Source organism: Onychostoma macrolepis, chromosome 01 (assembly GCF_012432095.1).
Source record: "Onychostoma macrolepis isolate SWU-2019 chromosome 01, ASM1243209v1, whole genome shotgun sequence".
Lineage (NCBI taxonomy): Eukaryota > Metazoa > Chordata > Actinopteri > Cypriniformes > Cyprinidae > Onychostoma > Onychostoma macrolepis.
This window is the reverse complement of record NC_081155.1, coordinates 6,902,529-6,918,465: the sequence shown is the minus strand read 5'-3', so window position 1 is coordinate 6,918,465 and position 15,937 is coordinate 6,902,529. Positions and strand designations below refer to the sequence as shown.

The window sequence follows — 15,937 nt, the reverse complement described above, 5'->3', positions numbered from 1 at the left end:
GGTTTAAGTCAGGGCTCTGGCTGGGCCATTCAAGAACAGTCACGGAGTTGTTGTGAAGCCACTCCTTCGTTATTTTAGCTGTGTGCTTAGGGTCATTGTCTTGTTGGAAGGTAAACCTTCGGCCCAGTCTGAGGTCCTGAGCACTCTGGAGAAGGTTTTCGTCCAGGATATCCCTGTACTTGGCCGCATTCATCTTTCCCTCGATTGCAACCAGTCATCCTGTCCCTGCAGCTGAAAAACACCCCCACAGCATGATGCTGCCACCACCATGCTTCACTGTTGGTACTGTATTGGATAGGTGATGAGCAGTGCCTGGTTTTCTCTACACATACCGCTTAGAATTAAGGCCAAACAGTTCTATCTTGGTCTCATCAGACCAGAGAATCTTATTCAGGTGTTTTTTAGCAAACTCCATGCGGGCTTTCATGTGTCTTGCACTGAGGAGAGGCTTCCGTTGGGCCACCCTGCCATAAAGCCCCGACTGGTGGAGGGCTGCAGTGATGATTGACTTTCTACAACTTTCTCCCATCTCCCGACTGCATCTCTGGAGCTCAGCCACAGTGATCTTTGGGTTCTTCTTTACCTCTCTCACCAAGGCTCTTCTCCCCCGATAGCTCAGTTTGGCCGGACGGCCAGCTCTAGGAAGGGTTCTGGTCGTCCCAAACATCTTCCATTTAAGGATTATGGAGGTCACTGTGCTCTTAGGAACCTTAAGTGCAGCAGAAATTTTTTTGTAACCTTGGCCAGATCTGTGCTTTGCCACAATTCTGTCTCTGAGCTCTTCAGGCAGTTCCTTTGACCTCATGATTCTCATTTGCTCTGACATGCACTGTGAGCTGTAAGGTCTTATATAGACAGGTGTGTGGCTTTCCTAATCAAGTCCAATCAGTATAATCAAACACAGCTGGACTCAAATGAAGGTGTAGAACCATCTCAAGGATGATCAGAAGAAATGGACAGCACCTGAGTTAAATATATGAGTGTCGCAGCAAAGGGTCTGAATACTTAGGACCATGTGATATTTCAGTTTTTCTTTTTTAATAAATCTGCAAAAATGTCAACAATTCTGTGTTTTTCTGTCAATATGGGGTGCTGTGTGTACATTAATGAGGAAAAAAAAAAGAACTTAAATGATTTTAGCAAATGGCTGCAATATAACAAAGAATGATATAATTTAATTTAATACTTTCCGAACCCACTGTATATACAGTGAGGAAAATAAGTATTTGAACACCCTGCTATTTTGCAAGTTCTCCCACTTAGAAATCATGGAGGGGTCTGAAATTGTCATCGTAGGTGCATGTCCACTGTGAGAGACATAATCTAAAAAAAAAAAATCCAGAAATCACAATTTATGATTTTTTAACTATTTATTTGTATGATACAGCTGCAAATAAGTATTTGAACACCTGAGAAAATCAATGTTAATATGTGGTACAGTAGCCTTTGTTTGCAATTACAGAGGTCAAACGTTTCCTGTAGTTTTTCACCAGGTTTGCGCACACTGCAGGAGGGATTTTGGCCCACTCCTCCACACAGATCTTCTCTAGATCAGTCAGGTTTCTGGCCTGTCGCTGAGAAACACGGAGTTTGAGCTCCCTCCAAAGATTCTCTATTGGGTTTAGGTCTGGAGACTGGCTAGGCCACGCCAGAACCTTGATATGCTTCTTACAGAGCCACTCCTTGGTTATCCTGGCTGTAGAATGCTCTAACTGAGGGAAGGAGGTTGTTCCCGAAAATCTTGCAATACATGGCCCTGGTCATCCTCTCCTTAATACAGTGCAGTCGCCCTGTCCCATGTGCAAAAAACACCCCAAAGCATGATGCTACCACCCCATGCTTCACAGTAGGGATGGTGTTCTTGGGATGGTACTCATCATTCTTCTTCCTCCAAACACGTTTAGTGGAATTATGACCAAAAAGTTATATTTTGGTCTCATCTGACCACATGACTTTCTCCCATGACTCCTCTGGATCATCCAAATGGTCATTGGCAAACTTAAGTCGGGCCTGGACATGTGCTGGTTTAAGCAGGGGAACCTTCCGTGCCATGCATGATTTCAAACCATGACGCCTTAGTGTATTACCAACAGTAACCTTGGAAACGGTGGTCCCAGCTCTTTTCAGGTCATTGACCAGCTCCTCCCGTGTAGTTCTGGGCTGATTTCTCACCTTTCTTAGGATCATTGAGATCCCACGAGGTGAGATCTTGCATGGAGCCCCAGTCCGAGGGAGATTGACAGTCATGTTTAGCTTCTTCCATTTTCTAATGATTGCTCCAACAGTGGACCTTTTTCACCAAGCTGCTTGGCAATTTCCCGTAGCCCTTTCCAGCCTTGTGGAGGTGTACAATTTTGTCTCTAGTGTCTTTGGACAGCTCTTTGGTCTTGGCCATGTTAGTAGTTGGATTCTTACTGATTGTATGGGGTGGACAGGTGTCTTTATGCAGCTAACGACCTCAAACAGGTGCATCTAATTTAGGATAATAAATGGAGTGGAGGTGGACATTTTAAAGGCAGACTAACAGGTCTTTGAGGGTCAGAATTCTAGCTGATAGACAGGTGTTCAAATACTTATTTGCAGCTTTATCATACAAATAAATAGTTAAAAATCATACATTGTGATTTCTGGATTTTTTTTAGATTATGTCTCTCACAGTGGACATGCACCTACGATGACAATTTCAGACCCTCCATGATTTCTAAGTGGGAGAACTTGCAAAATAGCAGGGTGTTCAAATACTTATTTTCCTCACTGTATATATATATAAATTCATGTCCCTGTTACACTTAATGTTTACACTAAGTGTAAATAGCTATAGATTATATTTACATCTAGGATTTTCTGCTATTTATACTACTTATAGCAAATAGTGGCAATTATCTGCACCTCAGTATTGTAGTACATTATAAAACAGTATGCAATAATAACATATTGAGTGTTGTTATGGCCAGTAACCATTTTAAGGCTTGTTAATTCAAACAATATTAGATAGGCTAAATAGATAGGCTAACATATAAAAGAGTCACACACAACACCTGATGTGAATTTCAAGACACCTCCATTTAACTCAATAATGAAGTTCAACTCAAACATTCAGAAAATAATGCACAACAATACACAAAATATATTTACAAACACAATCTAATGGATAATAAGAAAGAATGGATATCAGCTCACGGGTAGGAAAGCTAAGAAAGCACAATGCCTAACTACACCTGTTCTCAGAATAAAGTTCTTATCTGACTCCCGAAATAAAAATAAAAACAGGTGAGTCTTCCGGGGGATACACGCTTTTTGGCAGGGCTCCCCTGGTAAATTTTGCATTTCAGGGGCTAAATATCACGTTATTTGGGTTGCTTCAACCCGCAGACATGAAAAACAACCCGCGGCAACGGTGTTAAAGTAGCCCAGTTCGACTTTGCAACACTGCTCAAGGAGGCGATGAGAGAGACACAAGCCGGGTTTCCATCCAAAGTTGTGAATTTAACAAATTTGGAATATCGCATAAAACATTTGCGAACGAGCACCGTTTCCATCCAACGAGTCAAAGAGAACAAAATCGTCACTTCCTGGTAAACTGGCACTAAATAGCCTATAGAAAACTAGGATAAGCTACTGAATATAATAATTTTCATATACGAAACATTAATTGCGCCTCAGTGCGAGCAGACGGAACACAATAAATGCCGTCATGCTGCTGTTTGGGAACACAGTCGTGTAAGACAATTATACAGAAATACTCTGATGACAGACTTTGCATTTCAGAATGACCATAACAACATTTCAGATGCTGTGAACGAGATCAGTCCGCTGCTAGCCAAGTTATCCCATCTCATAGCGCAAAGTCACATGACTCTTTTGACATACTTGGAGGAATTTATTCGCAAAATGCATTTCCATCTCCCATTATTCGCATTAACCCTTTTTCGCACAAGTCAAAAACCACCTCAAGCGAGCGTAAAAACGTTTTTACGAATTAAAGGGATTTTTATTCGAAATTTGGCGTTTCCATCACTCGTTTCTCATGCGATACTTCAAAATGTGCAAAATGTGATGGAAACCCAGCTACAGACTTTGTCCCGCAAGAACAAAGCGGAGCGACAGAGAGAGAGAGCGTCATTTTTCTTCTTCTTCTCTTGTAGATTTTTAATGGCGGTTGGCATACAACACTTTCACTATTATACATTGGGCATTTCATTATAACATGTTCCACAGTTTCCTCTTGATCACAATGATCACATTTTCCTGTCTGATGTTGCCTTATTTTAGTCAAGGTACTGTTAAGTGCTGTATGTCCAAATCTAAGCCTAGATATAATGGATTCTTCCTTTCTATTTCTCCTTGTTATTCTACCTTTACCCACATTTCTTTGGATGTTATAAAGCCATCTTCCTGTTCTTTCTTCCTCCCATTGTTTCTGCCATCTAATTTTCTTTTCTTTTTTTTCTCCTTTTTTAATTTTATTTTTATTTATTTATTTTTATTACAAATTTTAAAATAAAGGACATACAAGGTCTATAACATTTAAATTAAATCAAAACAAATATTATGAAGAAAATTAAAAAGGAAAAGCAATTAGAAAATCACATGTCTGTAAACAAGTTCAAATAATTACAAATTATTCAAAAGATCTGCCAGCTAATTTTCACAAGTTGTTTGAGAGAGCACCATTGTCGCCTTGCAGCCAATTTATCCGGAATCCTTGAATCACGTGACTCTTACGGAATGGGAACCCCCCACAACGCCACCTATGGACTCAGAATATAAGTGTCACACAGATACATGTAACAAGTGTAAATTATAATTTTAATTCAAATTATTAAATGGATGTCACTTTATTGGGACAATAAATCCCTCCCTACACCTACAATAACCCTACCCGATACTTTAAGTTCAACTTTTAGATTATTTCCTTCATTATTATTGAAAATACATGCCTTTCCGACGTGATATCTGATTTGAAAAGGTAAGAAAAAAAGTTAGTCAGAATGCAGATTCGAACCCGTGTCGATCGTGTCAAAAATGACTTCAACACGTACTTCTCCATACGTGCCACTGAAGCGAGATGGCCCTCACAGCAGAACACAAGATCCAGGGGATCCAGATCCAACTCCTCCCACCTTCCATATACCTGAACCCACCCATCTCCACCCCTAAACCATCTTCACTCCTAGATGTGGATCCAACACCGACCCCTGGATCTTCGTTCTGCAGTGAGGGGCTACTGACTGAAGCTGTTCTTGAAAGATTAGGTGTGTTCGACTTGAAGCGCAGAATGATCAGTATATGACATCAAAGTACCGCGAGAGCATAAGGAAGCATAAGGATCCATCTGCTCTCTTATCGCTCTCGCGGTACTTTGATTTCATTCACTGATCATTTTGTGCTGCCCTGCTTCAAGTTGAACACACCTATGGTCTTCTTTAATGCTTTGTAATCACACGTTGGTGGGCGGAGTTAATGTAAAAAACCTCTGCCAACAAGTCGGCCTGTTTGCACTTGTAAATAGATACTCCATTTTTATTTGTGAACTGATGTTCAGCTGTTCTTTTTAAAAGTCAACTTATTTTCAGGTCATCATCATAAAAGCCCTGTCAAAAACATTGTCACAGGTACGCAGATACATCTTTCATTTAATCAAGCTGAATGCTCACTAAAAACTGACAATCATCACATTTTGAAGCCATTTCATGTTTAATTTTGCCCAAGATGAAGCCCGTGTATTACTTTCAGGTACGTTCGTAATCCTGTGAAACTTTTTGCCTGTCGACTTTAATAACGTGTTATAATGTCGGTATAATTTTACCATCACCGGCACATCTGTTTTACTATTCTAGTTTCCATGGCTTAAAATCGGGTGTCTCACTCGTCCTTAAAAGTGAAGCTGCAGGCTCTTTGATCGCCCCCTGGTGGCTGGCTGCAGTACAGGTCATAAACTCCGCCCTCTCCATGTAAACGAATGGGACTTCAGTCAAAACAAAAAAATAAATTACACTTCCAATACAATTTTCCGAAATATGGTTTTGGTCATTTAAGGTAGTTGTTATCATGCTGATATATGTTCAATTGTTCGTTTTTGTGATACGTTTGATTTTAGCTAGTAATTTGATGCTATAAAAACGGGGCATGTTGTTATGGTTGATTGGGTCTGCAGGAGTTTGGGCGGGAGTTTGATTCCGCGGCTCCACCTCACGACTCTACTGCACAGACTCGGGCTCCAAACGAATCTCTACTGCGCAGACTCGGGCTCCAAATGACGTCATTTACTCAAGATGGCAGCGGCCATACTGAGATGTATTCACTTTACTTTTCTATAGTGGAAGGAAGTGGAGACGCGTCGTCCATCTTTTTTACAGTCTATGCGTAAAATGCATTAGGCTATTTCACGAGTTCATACTTACATATGTGACCATGGATGACAAAACCAATCTTAAGTGTCAATTTTTCGAAACTGAGATTTATACATCCTCTGAAAGCTAAATAAATAAGCTTTCCATTGATGTAGGGTTTGTTAGGATCGGACAATATTTGGCCGAGATACAACTATTTGAAAATCTGGAATCTGAGGGTGCAAAAAAATCTAAATATTGAGAAAATCGCCTTTAAAGTTGTTAGTTCTTAGCGATGCATATTACTAATAAAAAATTAAGTTTTGATACACTTACGGTAAGAAATTTACAAAATATCTTCATGGAACATGATCTTTACTTAATAGCCTAATGATTTTTGGCATAAAAGAAAAATCGATAATTTTGACCCATGCAATGTATTTTTGGCTATTGCTACAAATATACCCCAGCGACTTAAGACTGGTTTTGTGGTCCAGGGTCACATATAATAAACAGAGTAAAGGTTATGCATAGTTGGCATGCTGTCCGAGGGTAGGGCTTCAAGCTCGTAATTTTGGCCTGAAGCCAGAGTACCCCACAAAAAGCAACAGAGCAAAGGACAGCCACCCGACGAACAAAATAAACCCCTCAAAATGAGCGCTGAAAATTTGGCGGGCTGGCGTTTCAGGAAGAAACTTCCAGGACAACCCGGGACAAACTCCGATGGGAGCAGCTCATGGTGCTGGGCGGACGGGCCCTACTGGCCATGGACGAGGAACAGTGCGGTGGAGTGGTGGTCCTGGGGCCGGCAGATTGCAGAATTCAGGCTCATGGTTGGACGAAAAAAAAAAAAAAAGTACAATTCTGCTTAGGGCACCCATTTGGCCAGCAGCAGTCCTGTTTATATACCTTAATGACAGAAATGGGCCTTAACAGTTTGAAATAATTAATTCCATGTAACAATGGAAAAACTTCAAGTCATCTGCATTGTTCTTGGTAAATGTGACATTTCTACACTTTCAAAGAGTACTTGGGTGTTTGGCCACTATAAGTTAATGTTTCAAACAAACTAAAAATTCTAGAAGTATCCATGTGATATGAAAGACAGTATTATTGACACAATCAGGTCAACGAGGAAAAGGTAATTGCATGTATTGCAACATGTATCCCTTACGAAAATTAACCATGGTTTTATTATAGTAACCATGGTTTTTGGCTCAAGTCAAATCCCAAGTCCTCAAAGAGTTAAAGTTAATGAGATAATTAAGTGACTAATTAAATCTTGATTGTGCATTAGTGATGAACACCTGCTGTTATTGAGAATTACAGAGGATCAGATGTTGATGTTTTATTGGTTAAAATGATGCCACCATCATGGAGATCAGTGTTTGCTTTAGTTGGGCTCTTGACCCATGACTCCTGAGTTAGACTTTTCTGTGTAACACTCCATGTGCTGTTGTAAAGCAGAGAGATCAGTGTTGTACAATGAACAGCTGTTAGCGGTTTTCATATGATTAGGTAATTGTCATGAACTGGCCTGCTTATAATCAAAATTGTTGTTATATTTGTATGTTTAGGTTTTAAATTACCAACCCCGAGAAACTACAGCATGCAGATAAAGTGTTGCTCTAAAAGTTATATTGAATACATTTTAAATGTAAGTAATGCATAAAAACATTTAAACTCCAGTGCTGTTTAGACACACACAGACATCACTTACCAGCATATGAATCTTAACAATGATGACAATCAACAAAATGCTTCATGCTGCAATGCATGCTGGGTAACATCATAGTAAGAACTCCCATCATGCACTGCAGCATGAATAATTAGTCACCACTGTTGAGGATCATGTGATAAGTGTTCATGTCTAAAAGCCTGAGCCTATACAATTTTTTTCTTTTTTTTCAGTATTGAAGCATTACATTGGAATTGTTTAACAGTATTTATTTATCTTTTTTTGCAGGGCAGTAATATCTGAATGTCAGTCAATAAACCAAAGAGAAACAACTTCAAGGTTTGATTCAGCAATGCACAAATGTTTGTTGTGAAACAATATTGCAAATGCTTAAAAGTAAATTACTTGAATTATTAAAAGGGTCAAGAGCCCAACTAAAGCAAACACTGACCACAATTATGGTGGCATCGTGGTTTAAAAAAAAAAAGTCAGTTGTAGTTCTTGTATTTCTCTTTTCTTCAGTGATTCTGCTTGTTAACAGCAGGTGTTCATCACTAACGCACAATCATCATTTAATTAGTCACTTAATTATCTCATTAATTTGAACTCTTTGAGGACTTGGGATTTGACTTGAGCCAAAAAAACATGGTTACTATAGTAAAACCATGGTTAATTTTCGTAAGGGATGCTAAGATAAATTTGGATACCATGCACAGGTCATTACAGGCTTTGTATAATTTCCACCAAAGGCTTTGGCAAATAATTTCTGTTGACAATTTTTTGTCAAAAATCTCTTTAGACTGAAATGACAAGAATAGTTCCAAATATAGTTCCAAAAATGAATCTGCTTTTACTAACATTTTGTCAGGAGGGTCTCTAGAGTCTCTAGAATTCAGGATTTCAGAAACATCCTGATCCTCTGGAGGAGATCCAGTGAGAGAAAATGCCGTTTGCGAAAACATGGAATAATCCAGCTCTTAGATAAAATTTAAAAAAAAAAGAAATGAAAATCCAGCATCAGACAAGCAGTGCCACAGTCCCACCACACGAGGGCGATGTCAACATGGAGATCAGTTTTCCCAGGAACAGTAATTTCACCAAACTGATCTGTTGATTATTTGACTGTGCTGTAAATCACTGATTGATCCTCCACCATCTGATCAGAAGATCTGTGAAATTAATATAGATATTGCATCAATGACCTTTACAGGTGCCATTTAATACAATTTCAACCAATGCAGGAACTGCATTCATTGGTGCTCAAAAGTGTTCTGATTCAATCTAAATTCTTATGTTATGAACATGCCATGATGTTTCTCACCTCCTGGTAGCATCAGTCTGGTATTTTCTAATGTTGTCGTACTGGCTTTCCATCTCTTCTGGTTGGTTCATCTCTTTGTTTCTGTGATGAAGGACAGTTACATACTGGATCTCTTCTGTTTCTTCAGAATCAGATGCTTTTCCTTCAGTCTGATTGTGACTAAAATTGTTGAGAGTAATTAAGGAATACAGCGCATCGTTTTTATTCACGGCATCAGATTCAGACAGAGATCCATCGTGAGCTGATACGTTGACATATAGATCATCCTAAAATTAGTGAAAATTATTTTTATTTATGGCAAAAAGAATGAATACCTTTGTGTATAACATTTGCTTAATGCTCATTTGATAATTTGATTTACCTGCTTTTGTGCGATGTGATTAGGTCTCTGTTTTTTCCTCCTGTAATACAGAATCATCTAAAATGCATTTAGGAAATAAGCTTGGTATACTAATGTGTTTCCTGACAGAAAACATGAACTTACATGAGCAACACAATGATGAAAATGAAGATTAAACCTCCCAATCCACCAGTGACTCCAGCAACTGCATACAGGAACTTCCTTCCTACAAGACAAGTGACAAGACAATTATTTTATCTTTATACACTATGAGAAAACAAAACCATGATTCATAGTGTACAGCTGGATTTCAACACAGATACATTTATCTTCATTTTTTTTTCCTCGGTCCATTCGCCGTGGGGCCCCCTCACAGCTCACGAGTACTCAATTGCATTCTTTTTTTAATCTTCTTGCGCTTGAACAGACAAGTACACAGAGCACAAATTACATGTATGTGTCACCATACTTGACCACATGTCACTTCACTTTCACTTTTTCAAATACAAAATTATGTCTTGGTGAGTATCCTCAAAAAATTTCAGTTATGTCTTAAATTAACGTAAACAGTTGAGAAAGATCTGAATCATTATATTGGATCCATGAATTGTGTCTTAGTGCACTAAGGGCGTGTCCGAATCCACTTTTGCTAGTTTAACGACGGGAAAACGGACGGTGCGCCCGCAAGCATGGTCTAAACGGGTTGTCCCTATTCTCTTAATGAGTAATGGGTGTTTTTTGGGCTTAACGTGCAATAAACCAATCAGAGTCTCATCTCCCATTCCCTTTAAGAGCGAGTTGCACTCGCGCCATGGCGGATTCACTATTTAAACAGTGGAATTGTAAGGTGTACAGACTGAACGCAACTCCAGAGAGCAAACGGATCTGCTCATGCTCGAGCAAATAGGTAGGCTAATTCTGATACACGCAATGACTATCCATTATGACATGTGTGACATTTTTATATTTATGTAGCCTACACAATGATATTCTTTTACACTGTAATCCTTTAATTTTTAATATTTTAAATGTTTGTGTGCTGCTGCATTTTCTACTAAAGCGCTCTTTAAATAGCTAAAAAATATTGTGCCATTGACTTTAGACCAGATTTGAGTTGGTCTAGGGCGCAGTCTATTTTCAGTTCCTCAAAATAGCAATGTGCCAACGATGCGCCTGAACACACCTTGTTTTCAGACCAGCACGCCCATGGACGCACAAATGGGTGCAAATGCATTTGCTATTTAAACAACACGGCGCAGGCAGGGAAAATGAGAACTGCGTCGGGCTGAAACTAGCAAAAACACTTGCGCCCCGCAAGTGACTGCTCCAACTCCAAACTGAGCATGCACCAAACTTTGCTGTGTTTAGGAAATATTATAAATACATTGATACAATTTATTATTTTAAATTAATATTATAATTGTTGATTCACCCCCACACATTTTCTTCTTTTCATAGCTCATCAGTAGCAAAAATACTCATCCAGTCACAGAATGACTCAGTGATACACACCATGTACAATGACAGTAACAGCGTCTGATCTCTGAGATCCATGTTGATTGTGAGCCTCACAGTAGAAGCTTCCAATCTGTTGTGCACTGAAACTCTGTCCAGATCCAACAGCTGAGCTTTGATCTTCCTTAAACCAGATGAAGTTCAGAGCAGGTGGGTTTGAATCACTGCTGCAGATCAGAGTCACTGAATCACCTTCCACTATTTCAGCAGATCCATTTATAGACACTGAGACACTCTTTGGAGGGTCTAAAAAAAAAAAAAAAAGAAATGTTACAATAAATGTTAGAAAATTATAAATTTCGAAATGTTGAACAATGTACAAATGATCATTAGCTCACACATGACGTTTAGAGTCACAGCATCAGAGTATTTCTCTCCATGTTTATTTCTGGACTTGCACTTGTATTCTCCACTGTGATCAGAGCTGATGTTTGAGATGCTGTAGATTCTTCCAGATCCTACAAACATTCCTCCTTTAAACCAGCTGATTTCTGCAGGTGGGTTTGAATCACTGCTGCAGCTCAGAGTCACTGAATCTCCCTCCACTATTTCACCAGATGTACTCACCACTACAAAAGCTCCCTTTGGAGGAACTAGAGGACCAGTATGTAGAATTTTTGCATTCTGCATTTCTAACCAATTTTGTTGGTGAAACTTCTACAAAATTTGAATTCTCTATGTGATATCTGAATACATTTACTCAAGTGGCCAAAATGATTGAATGTGTACTCACACGTGACACTGAGATAAACAGCAGGAGAGATGTAAGTGTATCCATGTAGAGCACAGCTATATCTGCCTGCATCCTCTCTTCTGACTGACTGCAGCAGGAGTTGATTGTTTCTGTCTCTTCTCTCAGTTAATGGCTGTGAGTTTCTGTACCAGATGAATGTTGCTCCGTCAGTCAGAGCGCAGCTGCTTTTACATGTCAGACGGACTGAATCTCCCTCTGTCACTCTCTCAGGAGACTCCACCTGAATATCTGAACACAACACACACATCCCAGTCAACACGTGAGATCACGCGATGATCACAGTGACATCACACCATTCTCATACGGTGATCCTCACAGTGTGAGTAATATATGAGATCATTGTGAATTCAAAATGTTGAGCAGGTTGAGAGGAGGCAGTTCAAATATCAGTCGCTGGGGGACATTCTACTTCCTGTTTCTCAACACTATCACAGAGATATCACAGTGCTCTCACATGATGAGCTCATGAGTGCACGCCCAGCTAACAACTTTCTGTTATAAGAACCTTCTCCAAACATACAACTGACTTCCAGACACAGCCTTCGATGAAATCAACTTAAATAAACAAATCCACAGCTTCACTCATTATTCACTCATGATGTTTTATTGTTTTGTTTGATGTTACCATCATAGTGATTAGTGTTTGCTTTAGTTGGGCTCTTGACCCTTTACTTTATAACATTATATTTTTTGGGGCTGCTGTAACTGTGTTTGTAAAGCACATTTGTTATGGCAAGGAAACCCAAAAAGAGACTGCAACCAGGTGATATTGGTTTGTTATTGATGATAACAACACAGTCATCACCTAGATTCCATATGCAGTCTTGGGAAGTTGTGGCCTAATGGTTAGAGAGTCAGGCTCATAATCCGAAGGTTGCGGGTTTGAGTCTTGGGCAGGCAAGGATTGTAGGCGGGGAGAGAAAATGTCCAGCGCTCTCTCCACCCTCAATACCATGACTGAGGTGCCCTTGAGCAAGGTACAGAACCCCCAACTGCTCCCCAGGCGCTGCAACATAAATGGCTGCCCACTGCTCTGGGTGTGTGCACTTTGGATGGGTTAATTGCAGAGCACAAATTCTGAGTCACGTCACTTTCATAATCATTTACGGAGAATTATGAAAGCATAAGACACAAACATTATTAACTACTCTGATTCTTGATGTTTCTCTTTGTGTTTAAATGACAGTGTATGAATCTCAACAATGGTGACAATCAAAAGCTTCATGCTGCAATGCATGCTGGGTACCTAGTCTCTGTGCAGTGAGTGCACTTTGACCTCACATTAGTATGAGCACACAGTGAGGGCGCTGTGAGGTTACACTTTTAGCTCACTGTTACCTCACATTGTGACCTCATCACGAGTATCCTGTGAGCTCATGGTGATATCGCTGTGAGATCAAATTGTTGACTGGGATTATATCTAGTGCTGCTGTCATACACTGATTATTATTCAACATAATTCACAGAAGAAGAGTGAAACTTCAGGAAAGTCACCTGTGACAGCAAGAGTCACTCCTGGAGTGCCAATCCATTTGCCATTATGTCTAGTTGTGAATCTGAAATAGTACTCGTGTTCATCTTTCTGTGTCACATGACTCAGTCTGATGGTGCAGTTCTGCTGTTCATCTCCCAGATACTGAAGCCTCTGACTGTATTTAGGGTCCTTAGACAGATCTGGAAACTTATTATCAGCATTTTTAACATTTGTTTTGGTCCAGAACACTTTACTGATCTTATATCCAGTAGGGTATGTATAAGTGCAGCTCATTATCACTGATGAGTTCTTTAGTGCACAGATGCGTGAATGACTGTAACTCACACCCCAATCAGCACTGAAAACATCTGAAATGATTTATTTATTTTTCCATTATTATTCAAATTAATGGCATCTGTAGAGCTGGAGGATGTTGAAAAACATAAATAGTTCTGACTCACTGTGAATCATGAGCAGAAAGATCAGAGGAAGAGGAGGAGCCATTCTGACTGACACCATCATAGCAACACCTGCAACACAATCAGTGTGCAGTGCCTTATTTTAATCTCATGAAATCCATCAAGAACAAGATCAGCCCATTGTGAGATTATTGTCATTAGAGTAAAATAAAACTCAAGAGCCCATCATCAAAAGTTTTTTTTTTTTTTTTTTCGGCAACTTAATTTTAAGGTGTCCTTGTTGCACATGTACTTACTATTAAAGGGGTCATCAGATGCTAAATTCACTTTAACATGTTGTTTGGACATAAATGAGTGTTAGCAGTGTGTGTACACATTTACCCTATAATGATAAAAATCCACCCAGTGGTTTTTATTTAATCCCTAAAAATAATATCCCCTTTTTCAAATCAAGCCATTCTCAAATTCTTGTCTGTATCACACAGACCCAGGCCACTCCCACAATAGTTGATTGACACTAGCATTTCAGCACATATTGGACTGGTGTTGGAGCTGTAAAAGTCCAACTGCCATTGTTTTACCGCTGGAGCAGATGCAGACAAGAATGGCTTCATAGCGATTGAGGTGTTTTGTTGTTGGATGTAATAATGAACATAGCAGTCGTCATTTACTCCTGACATCTGAGCTGCTGAAGACACAGTGGATTAAATTTGTTTTTAAAGGAAATGTGCCCCTGATCTGCCTAAATGTGTCTATGTTCGCACAAATCATTCGAGATCCAGCTTCACTTACAGCAGAAGTGAGTATAAGGGTTTTTATGAATCTTTGCAATCGCTATTCCTAATAACATGATAGTTAGCAAGTTTTGCGGCTAAATATGGCTGAAGTAAACAGACTCTCAGAGCACGGTTTGTCACCCCACCAAAGAGAGGGGTGGGGTCAGCAGAGCTCATTAGCATTTAAAGCAACATGCAACAGTTAAGTCGTCAAGTCACCTTTATTTATATAACGCTTTTAACAATACAGATTGTGTCAAAGCACTTAACAGTATCAAATTGGAGGATAGAGTGTCAGTAATGTATAATGATAAGATTAAACACTAAATTTTTAGTTAAAGGCATTTTATTATTGAATTCATTGATATCATTGTCTAGCTCAGTTTAGCTTAAATAGTATCTGTGCAATCAAATCGACGATAATCACTAGAAATTAATTAAGTGTCCCCAACTGAGCAAGCCAGAGGCGACAGCGGCAAGGAACCAAAACTCCCTCTGTGACAGAATGGAGAAAAAAAAAACCTTGGGAGAAACCAGGCTCAGTTGGGGAGCCAGTTCTCCTCTGGCCAGACGAAACCCGCAGTTCAATTCCAACCGCAGCCATGTCAGATTGTGTAAAGGGCTTATCTGATTCCCGTGGTCTTGTCCCGATGGGGCATTTTAATTCATAATTTAATGTATTTGTTATATTTGTGTCTTATTCATTATTTGAAGTTCTTCATTTATATGATTTATTCATTTGTTATAATTGTAAAGTATAGTTTAATGCATTTATTGTTTCTCTGACTATTTTTATAATATATATTTATTTATTTGTTTATTATAATTTAAATTTATAGTTTAATTAATTTTATATATTTCTGTTGTGTATATATATATATATATATATATATATACAGCAAAACCTCCAGTGTTAAATCAACACTCCCAGTGTATATATAATCCACACTCAGAGTGTTAAAAAAGTAACACTGAAGCAGTGTTAAAGTTAATGAGATAATTAGTTTAGTAATTGAGTGATGATTGAGCATTAATGAAGAACACCTGCTGTTAACAAACTGAACCATTGAAAGAAAGAGAAAGAAGAACAGAAAAAAGAGACGAGACGAGCAGAAATCCAAGAACTACAACTGACTTCAATCATAGCCTTAGATGAAATCAACACAAGATAAAAGAACACATTAAATATCTCAAGATCTCAGCAGAGGATGATTAAACAACTCCATAAACAGTATCACCAGCTTCACAGGTTACTAACCAGATTAACTTTAGATGTTGATGTTTTAGTTTTGTTTGAGTTACCATTATCGCGGTCAGTGTTTGCTTTA

The 15,937-nt window shown here is 39.0% G+C and overlaps 1 protein-coding gene across 3 annotated transcripts; it reads right to left on the bottom strand.

The window, feature by feature from the left end:
* Positions 1–8,643: 8,643 nt before the first annotated feature.
* Positions 8,644–15,937, bottom strand: LOC131536639 (sialoadhesin-like). Of its 3 annotated transcripts, XM_058769687.1 has the most exons (9): positions 13,876–15,937; positions 13,435–13,782; positions 11,920–12,168; positions 11,525–11,779; positions 11,184–11,432; positions 9,816–9,897; positions 9,693–9,732; positions 9,332–9,597; positions 8,644–9,179 (listed from the first exon to the last, which is right to left on the bottom strand). In XM_058769687.1, exons 1-9 carry the CDS (start codon positions 13,934–13,936, stop codon positions 9,125–9,127), a joined length of 1,605 nt encoding a protein of 534 aa, XP_058625670.1. In that variant the 5' UTR covers positions 13,937–15,937; the 3' UTR covers positions 8,644–9,124. The 3 variants fall into 3 exon arrangements, with proteins under 3 accessions (XP_058625670.1, XP_058625651.1, XP_058625662.1); XM_058769668.1 differs by lacking the exon at positions 11,525–11,779; XM_058769679.1 differs by lacking the exon at positions 11,525–11,779 and having other exon boundaries at positions 13,435–13,988.